At 38.9% G+C, this 25446-nt stretch overlaps 3 protein-coding genes across 3 annotated transcripts in view; 1 reads left to right on the top strand and 2 right to left on the bottom strand.

Moving 5' to 3' along the window:
* LOC136414629 (uncharacterized) overlaps positions 1-25446 on the bottom strand; it is a 250284-nt gene that overhangs the window by 193831 nt on the left and 31007 nt on the right. The gene's annotated exons all lie outside the window — the stretch shown is intronic.
* The window catches only part of sky (GTPase-activating protein skywalker), a 201400-nt gene continuing 182057 nt past the window's right edge, over positions 6104-25446 (bottom strand). Inside the window, exon 14 of the mRNA XM_066398754.1 lies at positions 6104-6115. The gene's annotated coding sequence lies outside the window, so the exon portion shown is untranslated. The remainder of the gene's footprint in view (positions 6116-25446) is intronic.
* vvl (ventral veins lacking) lies at positions 16076-24856 on the top strand. Its single transcript, XM_066398708.1, has one exon. It carries the CDS (start codon positions 16302-16304, stop codon positions 17502-17504), a length of 1203 nt encoding a protein of 400 aa, XP_066254805.1. The 5' UTR covers positions 16076-16301; the 3' UTR covers positions 17505-24856.

Here is a 25446-nt window from a genome sequence, read left to right as displayed (position 1 = left end):
CGCGCCTTTCGGTATTGCCAACAATTATTAGGAATTCATAAATTCTGTTCGTAATCATCTCGTTGGGATGTGTAATGTGCAATCATAATGACCGAGTGGGCTGATATACATGCTGGCACGCAAGGACTCTTTGGGGAGTGAAGCGGATTTAGAAACTTAAGGTGTTGTCAAGGAGAAAGCTTTCGTTTTCAGCACTTGAAAGGTGCTTGAAGCTTACGTAAGCCGCGAATTCTACGTGAAACATTATAGCTGCAAAATACCTCGCAAACAAGAGCGCTGTCCCCAATTAATTCTAAACGCCCCTTATTACTCGATATACAGGGTGACAACTGGAAAACTTCCGAATGGTCTTAGAAACAAAAAAAATATATAAAAAAAATCCTGGAAATAATTCTAACCCCCTCTCAGTGCGGGAAAATGCTATTTTCCACACGCGAGAGGAGGACTGTGGTAAAAAATGCTTTTCAGCATTATATTCCAAAGAACCGGACTGAGGAAGAGGAAAATAAGTTAATTTGGGTTAGTTAATATACCATTTGCCCCCCTAATATTACAGAAACCATTTCTATGGATGGTCTAGAGATACTCAAATCGTCGATTTAATTTGGATCAGAACAGGAGCACTCCCGTGGGTTTTCTAAAAATATTTTTTAATAATTTTCGAAATTTTAGCAGTTTTCTGACATTTATGAAGCTTAAAATATTTATTCTGGCAGCACCTATGCCATTGCTCTTAATAAAAAAATTCAACTTGGAAGCGTTCTCTAAGGTACTCAAATTTTAAACTTAATTTTATTCATGACAGTGGTTTTGTGGTGGGATTTCTAGAGGCGCTTATGTTTCTAACTTTTAGAACACTTTTTCTGACCGGAATAAGTTCAAATGTTATCTACGATACTCACCTTAATACAAATTTCTAGTTCCAAGCGTTCTCGGTGGTCTGCTTTCTTCTGGTCATCTCAAATGGTGAATGAACCATTGAAGAAAATATAATTTTTATCAAATCTTTGTCCATGGCTCCTTTCCAGCGGTTCGTGACACTACGCTGAAGCACCTACTTGGCCCTTTCCAGAATCTTTCAATAGCGATTCAATCTTAGCGCTTGCTCCTACATTCGACTGATTTTGACAAATTAGTTGTTAAATGGATCTCGTCCTTCCATTAGCAGTATTTCTTTGCGTCTAGTGAGTAATGTGCCATCAGCCTCCCCTTACTAGTAATAAAATAAATAAAAGGTTTTTCAACTTTTATCCGTCTTGCATTGATCTAGCTACGTAGATCAAAGTGCCGTAGCTGAGTGAACTTTCTGCCACGATATATGTTCGATGCTAATATCATAAGATTTTAAAACGTTTTTGTTCGACAGAATGTCTCCATGGAGAAGTTAACAACTCGCACAGCACCAATCGCAAGAACTTTTCATGGATATTAGACATTGAGACTAAAAAGAGCTATACCTCAGTTTATTTGGACACTTTTAGGATTTATTTCCTGATTCGTATAAGTTCTCTGGCGTTATTTGATTTAGCTCTAAAACGACGAATAAACGAACAAAAGAAACAAATCCGTATCTCTCGAGTTGTATCGCATCAAAATCCGAAATCGATGATCATTGGGGCCCACGCGTTCACCCGATGACTTGCAGGGGCCCGCCAGACTACAATGGGGGGCGAGCCCCGGATAATGACACGCGCCGGGCCCACACGGGGTGCCTCTCCTTTAACTTTTTTCCGTTTAAAATTTCTCTTACTTAAGTATACGTGTAGTTCGAATTCCGAGAAACCGACCCATTTAACCCTAACGCGTGATATTAATCGGAGAGAGGAAAACGGTCAATTTCGCACAATCATTCTGATGTTGTCGGCTTCACCCTGAATCCCATGATGTAAACAGGTCTTCAATCTTAAAAGCTTTGAGTAGGTATCTGTTGTATCGGAGGGATCTTTCCACGATGTGAAAAGTGACTTGGCGATTCCTCTAAGAGTGCTTTCTTTTATGCTTAAATGACAGCACTTTTCGCGGCAGGGACGGAGTTCCGCAACATCCCTTTCGGACTCTAAAATGTCTCAATCTCACGTAATTTACATCAGCGCAAATCACTCCGCGGCCCAAGTTTGAGGCCCGATGTGAGACCGAGAGCCTTTATTCGATCGAGGGTGACCCTTTTTTCGGTCCTCAGCACAGACAATCTTTTACATGCAAGTAAAATAATATTTCACCAAAGGTGGTTAAAAAATTAACAGGCGCTATTTTTTACTTTACGGCCCGTTGCCAAAAAGCAACAAGCGTTGTTGTAACTTTACGGCCCGTTATCGCGGGCGACAGGCCGTAAAAATAAAACAACGACCGCTGGTGGTAAACTCATTGTCCCGCCATGGAAACTAACATGTAAACAAACAGCTTCGGATCATTTGTGAGTAAACATTAAAGATATACGAATTCCTCAAGATGCAAATATATGTAGGCCGTCGCTTTTTAGGAATTAATGTGGGATCGGTCTAATTCTACCTGAGACATTTTTTTTCCATGTTTTTTCGGCACCTTCATTTGCCGAATGGAGGACGCTTGGCGCTTCTCATTATATATAATATTCATATAAATTTGGTTCTACAATAGCCAGATATGTCATTTGAGGCTGTAGTATAGAAATCATCACATCTTGACGAATATAATCGTCACAGTCTGATTCCTGTTTGAGTCCGATCATGGCTTAAAATTGTTATTTTTTAAGGGTGTATTACTTGGCCCGATTTCTTGGTCTGCAAAGTCATCCCTTATTTGGAGGCTCACATCCTCCCCAAAAAAAATTGAGGATTGGCGCATCACCTTATGCATGCTCTTTGCTCTTCAATGTGTCACCTCCGACTCTTTCTCCGTGCACATCTTCTCTTTCGAATTTCTTTCGAATTTAAATCATTGAAAATGTAGAATTGAATTTCTGATATGTATATTGAACAACCATCATCAAGCTTCTGCTAAATTAATCCTGTCTAAAATTAGACTTTTGAGTCGACGAACAACAGAACTGGGGTGATCCTTTCTCAAATAGAAAATCAGTTTGACACACAGTCTTAGTGATCTAATTCTTGTTCACGTCCCATCATCATGGTTTCAAATTTGTGGCTCTCATGGCATTATAAAGACGTGAAGACAGCCTTTTAGCAGTCTACAAAGCATATTTTCTGGGTCTGCATTTTTTCCCTGCGTCAATTTGGGCTCGGAATGCAAATCGGAGACGGTCGGCGAAATTCCTCCAGAGCGGGTAATTACAAGACTTTGTCAGGGCGTCACCTGGGGCTGCTGTTTCGGTCGCGAACGCGCATCAAACTTCACAGGGACGGACCACCACACATTTCAGAAATCTTCCTGCAAATCTTAAAATGATAAAACAGACAAGTAACGAGAGAATGAGAGACCAACAAAAAAGAAGACACACAGGAAAGGGAGATACAGAGAGTATTGAAGTGGTTGGCCAAAACCTAAGCTTGAGGACGAATTCAAAATGGTTTCAACCAACACAACTCATTTTGACATCATTTTTCTAAAGTGTTCTACAAACACGAGAACCTGTAGGTCTCATGCAACACAACTTTTCTTCTCTTACCACTCTTAGACTTCTGGACAATTGAAGGTTTTGTAATTTCAAGCCTGTCATTATCATTAGACTGAATTCCCAAATCGAGTTAAAACTATTAACTTTAAGGCCTAAAATCATTACCACTAGCTAGAACACACGAATCTTCTAAGTGATGGTCGAAAACACCAGAGTTATTTTTTTAACACCCTGTATCTCGGAGTTAAAGTCGATCCGGATATTTGTTTGCAGAAACCTTTTTCTTATCATCCAACGGATATCCCCTTGAATTTGCGCCACATATTCAGGAAATACTCTATATATTCATATGATATGGGGAAAACTGGGGACTGAGGAGATCTACATTTTGGCAAAAAAAAATTGGAGCAAATGAGTTTGAAAATTGTGTTCTAACTTTGGTACTGCTAAAGGTATGAATTTCCGCTTTGCTCCATTACAGAACGCCATTTTTCAACTTTAAATTATCTTTATACAAGGTGTGTCAAGCTTGACGTCCATTCACCTATTTTATGGAAACGGAAAGTAATATGAAAAATTTTAACTATGGGTCCTCAATGGGGTTGGACGACTTCCATTTCGATCTGAAGAAGTTCGTTTCTAAAATGTGGGACTATGACGTCAATAATGACATTTTTCCCAGAAACGTAGCCAAATTCTTACAAAATTATATTTATCCTATTTTTCCACACAGCTTTAGTGAAAGAAATGTTTTCTAATGCGTTATCGTTTAAAAATTGTAGGCAAAAACATCTTAGAAATTATCGCAAAAATATATCCAGAAATATCTGATCAGCTTTGATTTGTTCCTGTATTTAGTTTGTTAGTTCTTGTATTGTGTAGTAAGAGGCAAATAACGCGTTCGGATAAAATTGAATTGTCATCAATGGGCCTGGGCAGTGGCCAGGAAAATCCCCTGATTTAACTCCCATGGACTTTTTCTTGCGGGGATTTCTTAAAAATAAAATTTATAAAAGCTTTTCAAGGAATTTGGAACACTTAAAGGGGAAAATAAAAACTGCTTGCAATGAGCAAGAAATATTAAGAAAAGCTACTGAGATGGAAGTTAGGCGAAGACCTTAAATGTCCCTTACAGAAGTCATATTGAAAATATGTTAAATTAAATGTAATATTTGTTTTGTTTCTTTTTATTATTTAGTTTTAATGATGATACATAGGAAAAAATTTCTTTCACAAAAGCTGTGTGGAAAAATAGGATAAATATAATTTTGTCAGAATTTGGATACGTTTCTAATAAAATATGATTGATTGCGTCATAGCTCAACATTTCAAAAATGAACTTTTTCAGATCGAAATGGAGGTCCAACCCCATTGAAGACTTATAGTTTAAATTTTTCATATTACTTTACGTTTTCATAAAATAGGAATAGGTGCGTCGAGTTTGAAACACCCTATACATGTTTATACGAAAGGTACTTTCGGGGGAGTTATGGGCACGTTTTCAAGCTTCTGATTGGGGATTTTACAGCTTTTAAAAAGGCAGCTTTATGTATACCACTGATTGATAATTTCAAATATTTTGCGAAATTTCTGAACTGCAATTTCAAATTCCTTAAGGGCAAGCTCCGCGAAGGTACCTTGGTACTTTCCGCGCACTCTCTCACAGTTAAGTCCCACTAATATCCTCCCTAAGTTGCAATTCAAGGCACATCGAAGTTTATCAACTTTCCAAACCAAACGATCGAGCATTTTGAGAATGCTGAGTCTCGAGTCCCTCCCTGTGTTGAGGGCTACTTTGACCGGTCCGTGCGTGGGTCTGCAATATAATTTAGCGGCCATCAAAGATAATAACCGCGTAATTATTGGATATGCATCGCCGGACTCCGGTAGCCGGCGCTCTTTCCTCTTTTTTCCAGCACCGGCCTTATCGTTCAAGACCAACAACCAACACGTTATTGATTGCTTTAATTAAGATTTAATAGCTCCCTGAAAAATAAACAACGTTTATGAAGAACAGACCCTGGGCTGTTGAATAAATTTCATTCCGACACTAGTGCTGCAAAGCTAGGAGCACCATTAGAACCCAAGCTCGTACCGAGATGCCGTGCGTTCCTCTCGATCCATAAAGAATAATTAAATTTCTTCTCGGGCAAATAAGTAATTAAATCAGACGTGGTGGTACCGATGGAATATTGATTAATCTGTGATGGCGCAGGTTTTAGATATGCCAAATAAAAGAACGCACCAGAAAGAGAGACAGAGGGACGTTTCAACTGTGGTTTCAACATCAGATCCTAAACTGGTTTCTTCGTTTTGCCCATTTGGAAAACAATGCCTGTCGTCCTGTAAGCGGGGCGAAAAACTTGCTGATTAAAATTTCTCGTGTTGGTACGTGTGAGGTGGAAAATGTTCCCAACATTATTAATATTAATTGGAATTTCGAAAATGCCTGCTTCGACATGGTCCATTGTCTGAAAAAATACTTCTCTTACCGAGTTGTAATGCTTCGTGTGCCGGCTCAAAAACTTCATAAATTTCAAGGCTTAAAGGCCTCAATTTGGTTAATGGCCATGGGATATTAAGCATATTATATTATATAATCTTCTGCTACTGTATAAACTCTTTTATAATATGAAATTTAGGTAATTTTGCAAATTTGCTTCAGTGAATACTTAAACAGGGAGGGCCGGCGTAAATTGGCAAGCTATAGCATCTGGGAACCACACTCACAGAAAAATTCCGAGAAGCCCAAAAATTTATATGTAAATCCCCTAAAGTAGCCTCAAATTAGATTTCAATCAAAAAGTATTTCAATTAAGAGGCGGGTAACTCCTGGGCAACCCAAAAACTCCCATAGGACTCTTATTGAGAGAGGCCTCTTTGCTGCAGCACTGCTCATGTCTATTGGCACCGATTTGAATACCCAACAAGCTACCTTCGACCGCTCGTAGTCCATGGTAACTTTTAGGCCCTCAACAACAAAAGAGCCTTCCAGAGCAAAGGAATTGCAGTAGTTTCTACGTAAAGAGTTGCCAAGTCCACAACATGCTAAAACTGCCTTGTGCAGCTCATGTACGTAATTAATGGAAATTGATTGGAGCATGAAAAATTCTGAAGCGGTTTGCAAGTACATGTTCCAGGCGAATCCTCTATAAGCCGCAATTAAAAATTCGTTTTTCATGGTCAACTTGTCCGCGGCTTAAGAAAATTTGGCTTCAAAGCAAAACCTTCATCCCCGGTAAATACATAATTTAACATCGAGTCTCCGTTTTTGGACGTCTCCGGAGCTCGTCTATATAGCTCCAAGAGTTTTTTTATAAGAACTTGCATTTTCGATTAATGCACTATCTGAAATTCTATCATCGGTGCCAACATTTAACACATTAAGTTCATAATTTGCATTTGCTATGGCCATGAGAGCATCATTGAAGCATTTCTAATAATTACAATCACACGATCAACTTCCGGGAGGTGGTATGACTTGAATGTGTTTATCGTCTGCGGCTCCCAAGCAACTTGGAAAATATTGTGTTATATGTTTCCACGCTGAAGAAGGACTTGAAAGCTTAAAAATTAATCCTTTCATCACACCGCAGAATCTCAAATAGGATCTGGACCCACATCTCCAGCATATTCTGTCACATCGAGTATAACCAAAAGAAGACGAGGAAGATGAGACGAAGTTTTAAATTTAATGGGCAGCGCCTATCAGCTCGGATGCTCTAAGTTTAATGAGGCCAGATCTGGTGAACGTGCTGGCCAGCGCATGTCTGCATTGTTTGAAATGGCTCTATCGGCACAATTTTGGCTAATTTAAGAGATAAAAATATTATGTGTGATGTGAGTATATGGAAACTAGACCCAGATAAGCTCCCAGGAATTTGACATATTAGATTTTAGCTGATGAATCGATTTCATCATTTCGTAATTTCGATTATTTAGTGACAAACAGATAGAAGCCAAACGGGGTGTACATTCAACAGCCGAAGGGGCAAGACCTGCAACTCCCCAGACGTTATGAAAGCCTTATCATGCAAAGGCAAAGAGTACACTGTCGACACCCCGAGCCTCTGACTCAATATCATTAATAAAGATCAAGAAGAGATGTTCAAAGTGATAATTGGTTTGAATCTGAATTAACTTCTTCATTTTGATCCGGAGGACGTTCACGTTGATCTAAGGGGAGAAGTTCCTCATGAGTTCGTTCGTCTTCCTCGCAGATTGGCATTACCGCAACTTTCCGAAAATGCCCACACTTGCGTGCACTTAATACCTGAAAACCAATCGAAAGCTTACAGCTTAATTTGAAAGGCAAACACAAGAACGTCAGTCGCAAAAACGAAATCGCTCATTTCGATCGCGAGTCATTGCTACCAGCTAATGGGTTCGAAAAAATGGTCTTTATGCAGATGAAGTTGCTGATTTTTTCCGCTCCGCCAAAGACAATTTGACTGATGGTGTATAGATGGAGCACGCGATACCTTTATTATTTGCGTCCGAGGTATTTCTCCGGGCAATAATTCAGGCATTAGTGCCCTCTGACCACCGTGCAGTAGCAGCATCTTCACGTGCAGATACAAAACAAACCAAAAACATTCGTACCGAACGGACGTTTAACTCGAACAATTGTTCTCGAGATGCTACTGGTCCAACTGCCGATTTATGTTATGCCATCGAAGAAGTCCAATCGGCCAGTTGGTTTGACCGCAGCTTCGCGATTGTTTTCGGTCCACACATCCAATGGACCGGCCAGAAGACTACCAAATCCACGATTGCCGCATTGTTATTTCTTCTTGTATATTGATGACCAATCGCTACCGAACACGCTCTTACGTTATGTAGACATTTCCTAGCGATTTCGCTTGAAAAATGCTCCTTCTTATCGGCAATAAAACCAGTAGCCCTGGTCGTACCTATACAGGATTTGCTCTTGCACGGTCATCTTATCTAGTCTGCATCACTGGCCGGTTTATGAGTGGCAAGTGCATGGGGCAAGATTCGATCCATCATCGGGTCCCATCACTCGGACAGCAAAAGCCCATGCCGACTGTTTATACTTTTCAGAACTCTCATTCTTCAATTATAGAGTCTTATCTACCAGAAAACCAGCTTTAGGTTGGAAATTCATTAGTTCGTGGCTCGAAGGTTATCTACGCTAAAAAATATGGTTTCCTTTTCGATGGTTATATTTGAATGGTTGCTGGAAGGTCTCTAATTAGTGTGGTGGAAACCTCAAACCCAAAGAAAACTGTCGCTGGTTTTTTCGTTTGAAGGATCGATATCAAAAATCGATCGAAGAAAGCGAGGTCTGGTCTAGCGATAAATAAGGTCCTGAGTCCATATCGGGCGAGAATGCGAAATCAGGGAGTCGGCCAGCTGCCGGCGATAAAAAGCAGTCGCTATTCCGATAAAGTATTTTTTAAACATGTGTCTGACTCGGAATTCGGGCCCGGAATCTCGGGCCCATTGTGCCATTACAGACAGATAAATTATCGATCGACGGGCGCGTATGACAGGGAGGCCCACAAAGAACCCGAGGAAAAAAATCCGGCTCATAGAACCATCGAAAGTTGCAGGTACTGCGATAAAAGCCTTCCAAAAGTGAAAGAGGTAAATGTATTCTAGGGCACTTCTTGGACGGAAATTCGCTGTCAGAAGCGGGAGATCCGGCCAAAGAAATCATCAAAATTTAGGACAAACGCGAGGCGCTCCGAAAGTTTGAAAGTAACAGAAATTGTGTCTTCAAAATGGTTAGAGATTTGAGTCCAGTACTGATATTTGAGGGGGGGCGGACCAAGGCGACAGACCAGGAAGGACGACGGACTTTCCTGGCCGGCGATTTTTCACAGGGGTAGGGGGGCGGCGATTACGAATTTCGCCAAACTTGCTAAGGCCGACCCTGTTTGACTCGTTAATGTTGCGCTTAAATGATTTATCGAATTTGCCATTTTTGCGTTCAAAGACTGGAAGCCCGATTGTTGTTTTCAAATGGAACGCCCTGTATATTATTAATTTCTTAGGCGCTGCTAATCCGGAGGAATATTTCACCAATGTGCAGTCCAATAACGATATCGTTCGATTTTTTAAATACATTTTGATTGTAGTAATAAATCGACTCAGGCACTAAGAGGGATAGAGCAAACCGTGAAAACTCCTTTGATTCAGGGGCCAGCAGCTCGATTTTTTCGAACGAAATACCCTGTGTTTTATCATGTCCTTTAATTACCCCTAATCTATAATTTATAGAATAATTTATAGAAGAACATTTTGTCCATGCATAGCCGTATACGAAGCTCTTTCGGTTGTCACGATATCGGGGAGTAAAAGGTGTGTATAGGGGCGAGCGTGACCACGAGTTTTCTTTCCTTTTTAGATTGAAAATTCGATTTTTTCATATGGAACACCTTGCATAAATAGATTGGCCTGTGCCGAGTCCACAATATGCCAACAGAAGTCCATAACGACTTTTATCGGTTTTTGAGATATTCGAGGCTAAACTAAATTGCCTTGAATTTTGACTAGATTGAGGGTGAGACCGAGGCTTAAATTCTGGAATAATCGGAGGGTTCGCTTGATGAAATCATCTATAGAAGACTTTTCCTTAAGAATTCAGAAGAATCATAGGCCTAGTTAAGATACTTCGTGCAAGCTGTGAGTACCCTAAAATCAGGTATTTATGTATCGAGGTGTGAGCTCGTTTTTGCCTTAGTGGCACTATGTTAGCTTTTTATCGCACTTTTTTACAGATTCCTCGACGACCCTGATAATCCTTTAAAAACTTCATCTCTCTCTGACTATTCCACTCTCTCCCCTCTCTCTCTCTTTGTCCGTCTGAGTCTCAAACTTAAATTTACAGAACTGTCTCGAACTATACACGAGACATTAGGACGTGCCAACTAATGACGGTTAACCACGATATGTAAAACAGAGGTACTTCTGCGAGACTCTCGTGTGAACTCGAATGTTTTATGCACAGGCGGTCTGTCTGATTTGCTATTCAAATTCGGCTTTTTGAATCTTAAGTCCAAAATCCAAAACTTGCAAGGTTTATATAAGAAATGCATGCACTTGAAAGATTAGCCAAAGACGGTCTCCAGGTGTAAGATAATTCCTGAGAATTCTCCCCTTGGAGGCAGGCCCTTATGAATTACATCAAATCCAATCGAACTTCCCGGCTCAAGGCGTAGTAGGCACCATGGAAAAAATATTCAGAATGCGATTTCTAGTAAAGTACTCAGGTCCAGAATTTCTGTATTGCCTATTTGCTCGGTACAATTGAGGTATACAGCCTTTGGTCATTAAAGTGAAAATTTGACCAAGAGCATGACGCCTTTTTATCCATCCACTCGCCAACCAACCGGCATTGTGCCGGCTATTACGATAGTCAATCAAACTTACTTTAATTTATTATCTCCTCGTTCTGAGTGATAAAAATATGTATTTATTGCACATACCAGCATCATAAAACTGTTGACCCTGATTTTGTACCCCCGAAGTCGATGCGCAAAGCAGACTCCGTAAATCCCTAATTATGTAAAAAATGGCAACATCGCGATGCTCTTTTATTTTTAATCGCGTGCAAAAACTGTGATTCAAAATATGTCATTTGTGGATGCAGTTGCCGGACATGTTGTCAGACTTCCTAGTTATTTCCTTGAAAAAGGGATCTGTATTGAGCCTGTCGGCACATGCACATGATTCAGGCGATGATTAATGAAACTTTTCCCTGAGCTGAAATATATTGGATTTCTTACTAATGTTAATCCTCGGCTATTGCATGTATAGAAGCCCCAAATTAAACTCCTCAACGAGCAATTTCTAGGGCTCCAGTCCGACGAAAGGCGAGACATTAAGAGACATATAATTTGGTCTTTATTCCTAGTGAAACACCGTCATTACTCCAAAATCTGTCGAAAATTATAAACCGTTTTGTTGGCTAGAGATGATCATTTAATCGTGTTTTTTCGAGCGCACATGTTGCTCGGCTCGTAATGGTGTTAAGTTTGTCTTCTAAATCGTTTTCAAAGGTTGGTATATAACGGCATTCCAAAGACCATCGTGGTTGTCGCGGAAAAATGCCCGAAGACGAGCGGTTGACAGTAACGATTGGCGCCGCCATCCTGCTCTGCGGTTTTTCTCGTTTTTGCCGTCCAACTATAGCTGTCATGTCAATGATGCGTCCGCGATGGCGGACAATTAAAAAATCCGCTAACAGGATTCTTATTTATAGTTTAATCGCGTCCGGCGATCGAACGGGGAAAAATCCGAAGACTGACCACTTTCCTTTTGAGACGATGTCAATGATTTATGTATGTGCCTCGATGGAAAAAATCACTCCTTACTTTGAGTGGAAAAAAGGTCGAATCACACTCTGGTCAGGGCTTCATCGTCATGCAAAAACAATTTCGCTTTATATCTCGGGGCCTCGGGCTGGACGCGGCAACGTGCTTATTACGAACGCAGACGGTCCTGGCCGCAGGCCCTTCAGGTACTGCCGCAGCAGCACCAACAGCAGCTTTTGATCGGTATCGATCTGCCGATACGATAAAAATCCTTTTTGTTTTAGTTTATGATGCTGCACCCGCTTCGTAATGGGTGAGAGAAGCTTCGGAACAGTTCTTAAGGCTACGATCGCAACCGCTAGAAACCAAATATTCTTGGTTGCGCTTTGAATTCGTTATGCGTTTGGAAGTATTGGCCATATTCAGCGCAGTCAACAATCGGGCAACAATTTCGCAACTCTTGTCAGTTAGACGGGCAGACCTGAACCTGGAGCCCTCATCAATATTCACAGTCACGTTCTGGCAATTTAGGGATGAGGTCTTCCCAATCCAAGTTTAGATTTGAACTGATTCTGTAACTTCAAATTCATAGTCGGCAGCATACCAAAATCCCCAAAATGTAACAGTTGGACAGATCTCCTTTTTCTCAATTAGTGCGCCAATTTTGGGACATCGTACATGTCCATATCGTACTTCACTTATCGAAAAAGCTTCACCGAATGCTGTGTCATCGGCCTATAAACTAAAATGTTTCGCCCTGCGAGATGCCTTCGACCCGATAATATCTCTCCCTAAGACAACACGCCGTTTTAGCAGGTTTCTACCCAGTATCGAGCTCCTGCTCCCAAAGTCTGCCCACTAGTCCACAGATGGAGCCACAATACTTATCACGAATTAACCACACTCATGAATGAATCTCGGGGCTTGAGCCTGCTGAATACTCCGTATAATCGTACATACATTAACATGGAAATGAATTAACTTCGATTTTACGCTTATTTCGAACTCCAAAGAGTCATTATCATAAAAATGCCCAATGCGCGTTCCCTTTCATTATAGAGAAAATCATCAATATTTTAAGTGCCTCTAGGTAGGTACTATAAATGGTTCTTATTATCGTTCAATTAATTGCACTATAAAAATGTATAACATGCTTATAAAGCCAGCCTTTTAAGTAGGCTTTAACATAAATTTGTCTTAATTGCGCGAACATTATTAAACATTAAAATGGTGCTGAATATTCAGCTGTAAGGAGCTTATTGATTGAACATTATTCAAGCTAATTTGTAGCTTGTAATGGAAACAAACACAGATTAAAACGAGGATCAAGTTATGTAAAAATTATGCTAAAAAATGTCCATTAATTTATATATTATCATCTATAATAAAATTCGACCCAATTCTATAATGAAATAATGTTTTCGATATACGTTTGCAACGCATTTTGTTGGTATGTAGTATGAGCTCTGTGCGGTACAAAACCGGCGATTGTGTGAAAGTTCAAAAGGAAAAAAGCCCTAAAAAAGAACACACGAAGGGGAACAATACCATTCGGAGCTGCTCCCATTGAAAACAGACAAAATCGGTTTAGAAAGGTTATCTTCAGATGCGTCGTCTGTGTATAAGAGCGAGTTCAGATCGACGATAAAAGGAGTACACAGAGGGGTGACACAGGACGATTCTTTTTGTCTGTTTTTTTCGGATAGTGTAACAGTCCCCAGGAATTTTTTTGAGAGATATTGCATCGACAAAAAGATGTTCTTCAGAGCGTAAAATATGGGGTTTAATAATCGAGGAAGATAATATCCAGCGTGGAGTGTATGGTGGTGCGCCACCACCAACTGGCCACCATCAACTGATGATGGTACACGTCTCTCGGAGAAAAACTCAGTTATAGGTTTCCTGAGAATCGTTTTGCCTGCAGGCAGTAATTTTATTATTTTTTCCTTACAGAAAAACAATCTCCTAACTCTTCTATATCTTCTGCCTCAAATATCTCTTCCTGGCTCTTGCGTAAGCATTTTTATGCTGATTTTATTCTATAAAAATATGAATCGCTTCAATTATGCAGAAATTGTGATTCACATTCACCAAAATTCAATTTCCTGCGGTTACTGCTTTCTCAATTTACATTTCAGTCTTACCGACTAGTCCTCGCGCTTGTCCCCCCTCCGTCCCCCTTCTGCAAAAGGGCCATTTCTGGGTCGAATAAAATTTAAATATGGGCATTTATGGTACTTCAGAACGTGTCCAAGCAGTTTGCTGAGTTATCAAAAACTAATTTGGATTAAAAGCACTTTTTCGCCTTGTTTTTGGGTTTAGGAAATTCAAACGAAACTGTTTATTATTTCGAAGTTTTAAATGTATTTATAACTTGAAAATATTCGCCCCAACTGGGATTTGATTTAAACTGATTTACATACTGTTGACATCTGAAAATATAACTCGGATTTTATTCATAATGTACGCTCACCATACCTCGCAAACAGTTTATTTGGATTTCACGTTATTTTATACCCGGCAGATTCCTCCCTATCGAATGTCGAATTCCTTATTTTGGGTCAGTTTACTGTTCGTCTCGAATATTTTTTAACGAACACCCAGTATTTTAGTGGATTTTTTAAGTTTCCGAAAAATTCTTCCATACCTTCCACTCACCACACCGCAGACCAAAATCACTTTGTATATTTAATTGAGTCCGCTTCATAAGTTTTCCCAAAATCAAACCGGGCATAACAGGTGGCGCCAAAATAGACCTAACATAATATACCCCCGTTCATACCTGTTGCCTATTATCATCCCTAATTCGTTACCCTCAACCACCGCAAATCACATGCCTTATTAAATATACATACACATCCCTGTAAGAAATTAACATGAAATTTGCAATACAATGGGCCCTAGTTCAATGTGCCACTGTGGTGCCCCCTAATCGATGTACACGCGTATTAAAATTAGTGTATCTTTTAGAAACAAGTAATTTGTTCCTACAGATAATAGAATTTGTTTATTAAGATATTCTGATTGCAGATGTCAAAAAGTTGATTAATGGTCAGAAGTTTCATTTTAATGGAACAGAGATGTATAATACCCCTTACACCCCAAATTAGTGCTTACGTCAAATGTCATATGTCATGTGTCAAATGTACATAATGTCAAAATTATTCGGACAGAAGATGCATTCATTTCTGGTTTTCTTAAACCCCTTCTTTTGGCTCTTGTTGCGCCACTGGACTACGCATAAAATTTGAGCTGCATTTTTTATTAATAAACACCGAAAATTGTCAAAAACATCGAACAAATGACTTTTAATCTGAAATTTTTTATAAACACTGTAAATGGTCTAAAACTTATTTGTAAAAACTCTTAAAAAATGGATGTTGTGGCTACACATTTTAGTCAAATAAATATTATTTTAGGGATTTAGATTCAAAATATTCTTACCATTTTGCTGCGCTACTGAAAACCTGAATTATCTGATTCTACATAGATCAATCTGAAATTTTAATTAATTGGCACTTATTTTTATTAACAGTTTAAAAACCAGAGATTATAGAAATTTTGGAGACTATAGGAATTAGGTTAACTGCATTAAAAATTGTCAAAAATTTGATTCTAATGTCATAAAAAAATTAGTGACGTCTTTGCAAGAGATGGTTCGCCTAGTCAAAATCACAATGTTGTTTTCGGTATTCTGGATAGTCGAAAATCTTTGTTGCCCCCCAGAGGATCTCGATTTTAAATTAAAATTTAATGAAATTACCAATAAATTTTTTATTACATATTGAACTTCACGAACGGTTCTACAGGGTATAATAAATTTAGTCAAAATCAAAATTTTTACAGGATTTCAGATGGTCAAAAAATCTTTGCCCCCTTGTTGCGCCACAAAACCTCAGTTATTCTAAGCGGAAATTTGAACACTAAAAAATGTTTGTCATAGACCCATTAAAATACAAAATTACATAGTCAAAATGTCGTTTTAGGCATATATTACAATTTTTTTTCTATATTATAAAATTATATATATTATATTATATTATATTATGTGGAATCTACGGGGCCGGTTGCCAGGTTACCGTATCTGTCCGACTGTAAACACTTCCCCGATAAGTGGGGAGCTCTGTGGGCGGAGCCGTTGATTGTCAGGCGAATCACACAGCCCGCACACGTGACGTCAGACGCCTTCAGCCGCTCGCGCACCAGAGGGGCGCACTGGTGGGGTGTTAGTCAGAGTCCCAGTTAGGACTATCCATCCGTGTGCAGTAGTTAAGGCATACTCGACGGACGTGCATGGTGAGATGCACGTAACGTGTGAACGAAGTATATGTTATCAATTTACAGTGCTATTGCTACGTCTATGACGTCGTGGTGGACAGTGCAGTGGTCGATTTGACTGGGCTCATAAGTGATTCAAAGTGTACGAGCACGAGGACAGTGTCGGCTCCCCACGGCCCTTGCAGGGCATGGCGGCCACCACCTATCTTCCTGCTAGTAGTGTGTCGGATTTAGAAGGAAGTGCCTTAGGGATGAACATAGTAGGTGGATACCACAGCGCCTCTCCCCGATCGGCTGCGGACGCTAACGAAATGAAGTATCTTCCGCAACACCACAACCACCATCACCATATCGCCAGTTCGCCCAGTCCGGGAGGGCATGCTGCGATGTCCCTATCGGCGGCGAATCCGTGGGTAAGTCTTCAACCGGGAGCGGACCCATGGGCCGCCTCCATGGCCGGAATGCACCACCACCCGCATCACCAGGATGTTAAACCTCTATCCCAGCAAGCCGAGATGATGCATCATCAACGGCAGCAACAGCAGAGCATGGGATCTCCTCATGGGTGGCCGGGACCCGTCGCATCCGCTCACTACCATCAAGCAGGAGCTGGATCACCTCTTCATCAATACCATTCGGTGATGAACGGGATGCTTGCGCATCACCAAGGAGCTCCACAATTGCACCACTCCCTCCATAGAGACATGCAAAGCCCTCACCATCCCCAACACCCTGATAGAGATGTTAGTGGAGGAGAGGATGAAACCCCGACTAGTGATGATTTAGAGGCTTTCGCCAAACAGTTTAAACAGAGAAGGATAAAGTTGGGGTTCACTCAAGCCGATGTAGGGTTGGCGCTAGGGACTTTGTATGGAAACGTTTTTTCGCAGACGACGATTTGTAGATTTGAAGCTCTACAATTGAGTTTTAAGAATATGTGCAAATTGAAACCGCTTCTCCAAAAGTGGCTCGAGGAAGCGGACTCGACGACGGGTTCGCCCACGTCCATAGACAAAATCGCCGCTCAAGGCCGCAAAAGAAAAAAGCGCACCAGCATAGAAGTTTCAGTTAAAGGTGCTTTGGAGCAGCATTTCCATAAACAGCCCAAACCTTCTGCTCAAGAAATCACGTCACTGGCTGACAGCCTACAACTGGAAAAAGAGGTGGTCAGGGTATGGTTCTGCAACAGGCGGCAGAAAGAGAAGCGAATGACGCCGCCCAACACGCTGGGCGGCGAGATGATGGAGGGTATGCCGCCCGGCAGCCACATGCACCCCGGATACGGCCACCATCCGGACATGCACGGGTCGCCAATGGGTCAGCACTCGCACAGCCACAGCCCGCCCATGCTCTCGCCCCAAGGTATGAGCCATCAACTGACTGCTCACTAGCACGCAGCCCACTGGGCCTCCATTCTACATCGGAACGACAACGGCTAATGATGACTGCCGCCCTGGGCGGCCTCACTACCTCAAAAGGACTGTGTTCAGCCTCCCTGAGCCGTTGAGGAGGCCCGAGTGGACTCAACGCGCGAGTGAATAATCCTACTACTAGTACCTTGAACTAGCGAAAGTGCGGGGTTGCAAAAAAATGTACATTTCATGTAAATAACTAATTTTAGCTAATTAGAAACTGCAGTGATATAATAGCCAATGGTCACGGCCGACGGCATTGTAATATATTAGTTTAGGACTCAAATGCTGAACTGATTCTAGCTCGCCCAGTATCGCGGGATTTAGTATGATTTATGGACGGTTTTGGGTGCACACATCGAAGACTCAATATCTATTTCTAGTCCTTTTTAACGTTGTTTGTGATTGATGTGGAGAAAAGGATGAATATTGGAGGGTAAGTCTGTTGCAGAATACGAGTATACAGGGTGGCGCTGTACTGTTCAAAAATTGTACTAAAATTAGAGCTGTAAAAATGGTGATTTGGTTTAATTGTTAATGACCATTAAGTTCACATGTAAGAGTGCGTTGCCATCAATCTCTAATCCGTTATAGGTATCACTAAGGCTGGGAAATTCGTGGGCATTTGAATTCAATTGCGTACAAGAAAGTCAGAAATTTTCCGAATTTTTTACCAACTTCGAAACAGGATTCAAAATTATGCACTTCAATTTTCAATCCATCTAAAGACGCCCCAATTCTCGCGTTTTTTTAACAAACTCACTTCGATATTATTTTCGGTATTCAAATACTTATGCGAGCATTAAACTAGTAAGTGCGGAAAGTTATACTGCACACTGATCGCAGTTAACCGAACGACGTGAAGCGGAGTGCGGAAAGCACTTTCGCACGTGTTCGTGGCTTGACATTACTTATAAAGTTTTCTAACACTGACATATGCCACATTATTTTGCGTACAGTAAAGTGCTGCTTTTAGCACGCAAATGTCTAAGGAAAATCCATTACTTTACCGCATGTTAGTAAGGAAAACAATTATTATCGATAAATAAGAAATTCTCTAAAAGGTTAATAACTTCAAAAACATTTCTAAGTTAAACCTGACATCCCTTGAACTGATTAATAACTAAAATTTGGCAACGCTCTAAGAAAATTCAGGGAGAATCACCTGCTTACCTGAACCACCATAAACGTACAGGGTGGGTCAAATTGAACACTTTTAAAGAGAAAGTCAAAGGGAAAGTCTTATTTTGACTTCACCGAAATAGGGAAAAAACTGCGGCTCAATCTTTATAACCATAGTATTTATGATATAAATATACCCATGTGTACAGGGTGGTCCATTCAGAACGTGTTCTGGTCGTCTCTGGGACACTATAATTGGTTGATCTTGCGAACAAAAATCTCATTGACGAATACAGGGCCGAGAAAAGCATTTTAAGAATATTTTTGTTATTGCAATGTTTCTATTAGATTTTTCCATACCATTTGCATGAAAATGTGTTTTTCGTAGTCATATACCTCAACAAGATTTCTTTTCGTACTTCTATTATTTACAGTTTCCGAGATACGGCCGCAATTCACCAAATTCGCTATCAGAGCACTATAAAATTTTTGAATGATTTCCCCCTTGATTAATGGTGTTGGCGTGCACCTTCGAGACGTTCTCTACTCTTCCTGAAATTTAAAATTTCCCTGAAGAACGCCCGAGAATTGATTCGCAAATAATAAAAATTGATCAGGAATTCTATAAAAATTCGGGGAGTTCTCCAAGGCAGCTGATGAAGTCAGCGATATTTTTTATTTTTATGATCTTTATAGGCGAATATTTGTTTCAATGTACGAATCCCAGCCTTAGCCCATTATACCAACCAAAGCGACAGGGGTCAAACCATCATTGCATAAGATCCTCTTTGCTCAAACATATACACGAAAGTGAGTCTGGTCAGAGGGACAGGGTTTCTTTCATCTAGTCCTGTATCAAAAGCTTCAGCTGGGGGACTCAAGGACAAGCGACTTCAGGTAGAAATCGCTCGCCCAGTCGAGCGGACCAAACTTGACAGCTGAATTATTGTTATTGTCTTATAAAGAATGTTCCTAAAGCCAACTGGAAGGCAGATCTAGATTTAACGCCTTAGAGCTTTGGGGAAAAAGCATAGAAGCCAAGAAAGAAGCGAGAGAAAAAAACCTGTATTGGAAAGTTACGATATCTCAGAGTTGCCAAATTTGGTAATCTAAAATGTAGGACAAACACACGACCAAAATTTCCTTTTAATAAACCAAAGAAGACTTGGCAAACAACCCTCATATTGCTGGGAACTTATACAGGGGTGAGGAAGTGTATGGATTTATTCATTTCCGATTATCAAATTTAGTCCAAATGTTCCATTAATGCGACCTTCTGTCCCCTGCTTTTCGTTAAATCTCGAAAGAATGTGATCTACTCACGTAAATTCTTATGCTCAAACATCTCCGTAATGAAATTTACATTGTTGCTGCAAACGTAACTACTAGAGATTTAGTTGATTTGAACTCCAGCAGTTTTGGAATAATGGAGAAACTATCGATGAAATTTTCCTTTTTTGCAATTTGATTAGTTCAGATTCCGCCTCCAATAATTCTCCTGAATTCGTATACAAAACGTGTCAGTTTTAATTTGATTCGCCGTTTCAGAGGGTGGCAGAAAAAGCCAGGATAAAGCGACTACTTAGGAAAATGTTAATAAAACTTATGCTAACCAATATTCAGGGTTTATATTAGTTCCCAATTTTGTCTAAAATTCGAGTTCTGGTTCAATTTAGGGACTTTCCCTCCTGCAGCTTTTCTGTACCTCTAATCGTTTGCGAGATATTTGCCAAAATAACTGCAGGAGACTTTTCTATTCATTTGTTGCCGTTTTAATGAGCTGGAAAATGCTTAAAAATAAACTAGAAATGTTGATGTGAAAAAATGGACGTATGTATTCAAACAACAATCAGTAACATATTGCAAAGGCTTTCGACATGGTGGTCAAAAGAGATCTGCGGAATACCCCGTAGATTTTCGTATGGGGATTTTAGGAGCCCACTGAGGTGAGGCACTATGCGACATATGTATCTCAGATTTGAATTAAATATTTCTGAATTTGGAGCGCAACGAAAAATAACAAAAAAAAAATCGGAAACTTTAACATTCAATAGGTATTTTGGTTGATGTAAAGGAACCGTAATCAAAATTTAAACTGACACGCCCTGTATATATTTAAAGTCATACTAAAACTAACACAAAATCGAAATTCACAAAATTATTCCTGACAGAATTGATTTCTTCATAAATCCAGGAAATTGATCAAGTGTGTTAATAGTCTTCAGGAGATCTGATTGGAATTTCAGAAATTGAGCGGAGAAATAAAGTAAAGCAAAGTGAGTCGACGTTAATTGAAGTTCTGTGGCAAGTTATAGCCTCAGAAAGAGGACAAAAAATATCTACTAAATAAAAAATTCACACTTAAAACATAATGTAAAATTGAAAGGGCACGATCCATTGCATTCGGATTAGAGATAATCAGGCTACTTCAGGTTTTGCGACATTTTTGGTATTATTGTCTGAGACACAGTTCGAGCTTTTGAGGCAAAGCGATGAGATGGCAACCTGACCCCAAAACACCTTGTACATTTTCGCCATCACTGAATCAGCCTAAAGACTAAAATTCAGAGTATGTTGAAGCAAATATTGCTGTAGGAAAGAAGAAATTGGGAGTTATTTTCCAACGAAGCAGAAATATCTCATATTTCCTAAAAAATTACCATGTTTCCCTCTTTCTCTTTCCATGGTAAATACCTCAGCAATTGATTGGATTCCTGTCGCTACAAAACTGTAACATCGCAAAGAAACTCTTGAAATAATCAATAATTTGCATTTTTTTTCTTTGGATTTGCACTCAAGAACCAAAATGGCTTTAATAAATCTAACGATTTTCGTCATAAATTCGTAACAAGAGACAAAGTTGGCAGAAAAAACGCAAAAACTCCTCGCCAAGTACATAAAATCCACGTATTTGTTCTTTTTATAATATGTTCATTACAATGAATTATCTTACATTCCCTTGTGCACTGGAAAACGATTAATTTCGGTCATTTTTTATGACTTTAAGTAATATTATTATTTATATTAAATTTTATGGGTGATTTACAGTTAGGATAGCGCTTAATAATTAGGATGTGTTGGAATGTAATTTTCAGTGCACAGCACGGAGATTTTCAACAGGTTTATTATATATATTGAAAACTGTTTTTTATGTTAAAGGGAGCTTTTACTACTCTTTTCGAAGACGATATCGCTTAAGAGGGAAGAATCAGTAGCGAGCTGATGTCAAAATGGTATTTTCATGCGCATGAAATGAGTCTAAAAAATTTTAAAAAATTAGATCGTTTTTCTATACTTTTTTCAAAAATGATTGCTAAAAACAATACCAAAATATACCTTTTGCCCGAAAACCAAATCTCGCTAAATGACAAACACAATTTACATTACAAAATGTATGTCGAATATGCAACACCTTAATTTTCAGACCACGTATTTGGCCTCTTTTCCATACCTTGTCCTCCGACCTTGATGTCTGAAAAGTCGGCCCATTTTACCCCTAAAAAACATTTTCGGAACTTTATAATTTGGAGTGGTGATCCCTTTTCAAATTCTGATCACTGTCATCCTCATATTTCAATTTACCTTATTTTATGAAAAAGAACCTTTGGGATTTCATAACCGCCACTGACTTTAGTGTCAGTGGCATTGCTTAATTTAAAACTTCTAAAAGAACTTAGAATTTACGACGGATTTTCCCGAGATTTTTCAGATTATTTTGCTACTCTTTTTAAAAGTCAATAGCGAACACCTTGGTCCCTGGAAAATCAGTGTATTTTACGAGGAAGAATCTGCGAGATTTCATACTCCGCTAAATCATAATTTATTAAATCCGGTGACACTGTTTCCTCTTCAGCCCTGAAAATTACTCTCACTACGTTAAAATTTCGAAAAGTGCTTAACCGATATTTCAGATAATTTACTCCTTTTCAAAATCATGGACACCACGACCCTAAAATTTTAATTTAGCACATTTTATGAACAAAATTTTATCCTGAAGATTTTGCACTCCATTAACATCAGAGGTTTTGCGTGGTCCTGTAAATCGTTTACAGCTTTAGAATGATCCTTTAGAGATGTTTCAGGTTATTGTGCCCCTTTTCCAACTCTGTTTACGACGAAGTTTCATATTACACTAGTGGTACCTCTCTAAACTCAACACTACAGCTTATTTAAAATTCGATGAAACAATTTCGATTGCCTGAAAAATTTACTCCTTTTATGAAGAAGAATCTTCAGTGTTTGACACACTGCAAGAAAACCAGTGGGGTATCATATCTTTCAACATTGATTTATCTTTAAAAGTTTTTTGGGAGTTGTGGAAAAAAAACCCGAAGAAAACCTTTTTTTTCGGTGATTTCCTTCATTTAATTCCACTTTTGCCCTTTTTGATTTATGCGTCTTCACTTCCTTTTATTCAGGCCTCCGTCCGAAAAGGCGGATTTGCTTCTCTGAGATCTTACTTCAGTGTTTCCCAATTAGCTGCTTTCGTTTCCAACTATTATTAAAACATGTTTCGTGGCCTGTGAAGAGAAAGATCTCCGCAAATTAGACTTTCTTATCAACCTCAATTATTGAGTTAATATATCTCATTACTAGACCATTAAATCAACCTTTAATCCAGGATTATCAACGCTGAATCAGTTAAATCAAATTAAATTAATTAAACAAAATTAAATCGTTAATAGTTAAATAACGTTATAATCCCTTTAAATTAAAAATTTTAAAAATTATTAGAGATTTTTTCAGTTTTGTTAAATCGGTGAGGATTTGGAAATTAACAAGTGTACACATTTTAACATTAAGTGGTACGTTGAATGATTAAATTAACAACGGTTTAAAGTCAATTAACACGCCTCGGTCCAATCAAAGTTCGTTCATTCCTCAAATTGTTAGTTTTCGTTCAAATCCAGATAATTCAAATTTAAATTCAAACTAAATTCAAATTTAATTTAAATTTGTCATTCAAATATTATCAGTTCTTGAAGGTGTGAATTATTTATGTAAGTTTAATTAGTGCAATTTATTACAAACTTGGAAAAGGGGATTTAGATTATTAAGTTTAAGAAAAAACTCTCCACTAGTCAAAACCTATTAAATTAGCAAAAAATTGGTAAGAAAACTCTGTTAACTATTTAATTTAATGAGTTATTAACATTTAAATAAATTGAACAGGTTTTAATAAATCAAAAAAACTCACTTCGCAAGGCGTTTGCAGATGTAAAACCTGAATTAAAAACTCTGGTAATAATAGAACGGATAATTTTCATCTTAAGTATCTCGGAAACGGTGAGAGGCAAACGTATAGATGTGGGCAGTTTTGATCTCGCAATCTTGGCCTTTCTCTGACGAGGTACAAAGGGTGATAACCTCAAGGAAATTACGTGAAATATTTGAAAAATCGTGAGATCTTAACGATTCTTGGGATGTATTGGTGTAATAGTAGAAGTCTCTCCCTGAAACTATAATCGCATTCCAATGTTGAGATATGAGCTCAAAAACCTGTTGAAACCTCCTTGGGTCTTACCATGTGACTTTTGTTTGTTAACTCACGTGCAATGTTAGTTTTGTTGAAACGAATACTACTTACTACCTGTCCTCTGAACGAATGAGCGAGAAAGAGATGAGAGAGACGGACGGACGAAACCTGTATACCGGATACTTTAAGTACAACTTGTTTTTTAATCTTAGATTGGTCTATAAATTTTAAGAAAACCGTAAGGGATTTTGTTAAGGTGGAATTCGAGCTAGGTTCAAAAGCTGTCGTATACTTATTTGAATGTACACACACACTCACCGAATACCGGGTCCAGCCGAAAAACCTGTTCCCAGCCAACAGGTGTGTTAGGTAGGCATGATCGGCTATCGATATCGGTTTATTGATAGGACAAATGTAAAATCGATATCGATAGTGGGACCCCAGCCTAAGCGAGGCTGCCTGGACCTAGTTTCGTATAATACAAGAAATTTATTCGTTCTGTTTTGTTGGTGATATTAATTAATCAATTAAAAAAAGTAAAGGTAAAAATATCGAAGGATTCAAATAGACAAAACTATAATAATAATTTATTTTTATTTTTGTTTTTCTTATTTGTGTAAATGTATAAAATATTGTTATATATGATTATATAGAAAAGATAATATCTTTTGTGTATATTGTATTTTTATGAATGTCCAAAAATAAAAATAAAGTAAGACTGTTTATAAATTAACATGTAGTTTCAATTGCAGTTTTTGACCAATCAACGGGTTTTCGGATATAATTAGGTGTTACACATTTTGACAAGTCTGTTAATTATACCACGTATGCCGGTAATCGATCAAAAACCCGCTGACTTCACCGCCACGAAATTAATTATTAATAATAACAAGGTAAATAAGAGATCGCCTTTTATTATTTTTTAAATTGATAGAATGTGACATATAAAGTGCGGAGAGTGGATACAACAACCTAAGACACAATAAACTAGGATTAAGTAATAACCGCCTGAGGGGACGTGGAATTTCATTACGCCCACGGGAAGATGTAATTGAGTTTAGAATTACACATAGTAAATGAGGCAATTGCATAGAAGTAAGTATATTGCAAAGTGGTATAGGTATTTGATTTTGAGTCATGCGTTTACCCATTTGTCAAGAAGCGTCATCGCTTCGTTCTGGAGGCAGCGGGGGATTCCGGAAATCATGCTTCTTGGTGTTTCTTGCATCGTGTTTCGGGGCGTTGGGAAACGGACGAAAGAAAACGCTTTAGGTTATAGAAGCCTGCGTTTCACATCGAGCTAGTGAAGGCTTAAGCATCTCC

The sequence above is a fragment of the Euwallacea similis genome, chromosome 18 (genome assembly GCF_039881205.1).
Source record: "Euwallacea similis isolate ESF13 chromosome 18, ESF131.1, whole genome shotgun sequence".
Taxonomy (NCBI): Eukaryota; Metazoa; Arthropoda; class Insecta; order Coleoptera; family Curculionidae; genus Euwallacea; species Euwallacea similis.
The sequence above is the reverse complement of the archived record's forward strand: the minus strand, read 5'-3'. Positions and strand labels throughout refer to the sequence as shown.

What these genes read in the sequence shown, in the direction of transcription:
- vvl (XM_066398708.1), top strand. Translation starts at nt 16,302, where the DNA reads ATGGCGGCCACCACCTATCTTCCTGCTAGTAGTGTGTCGGATTTAGAA.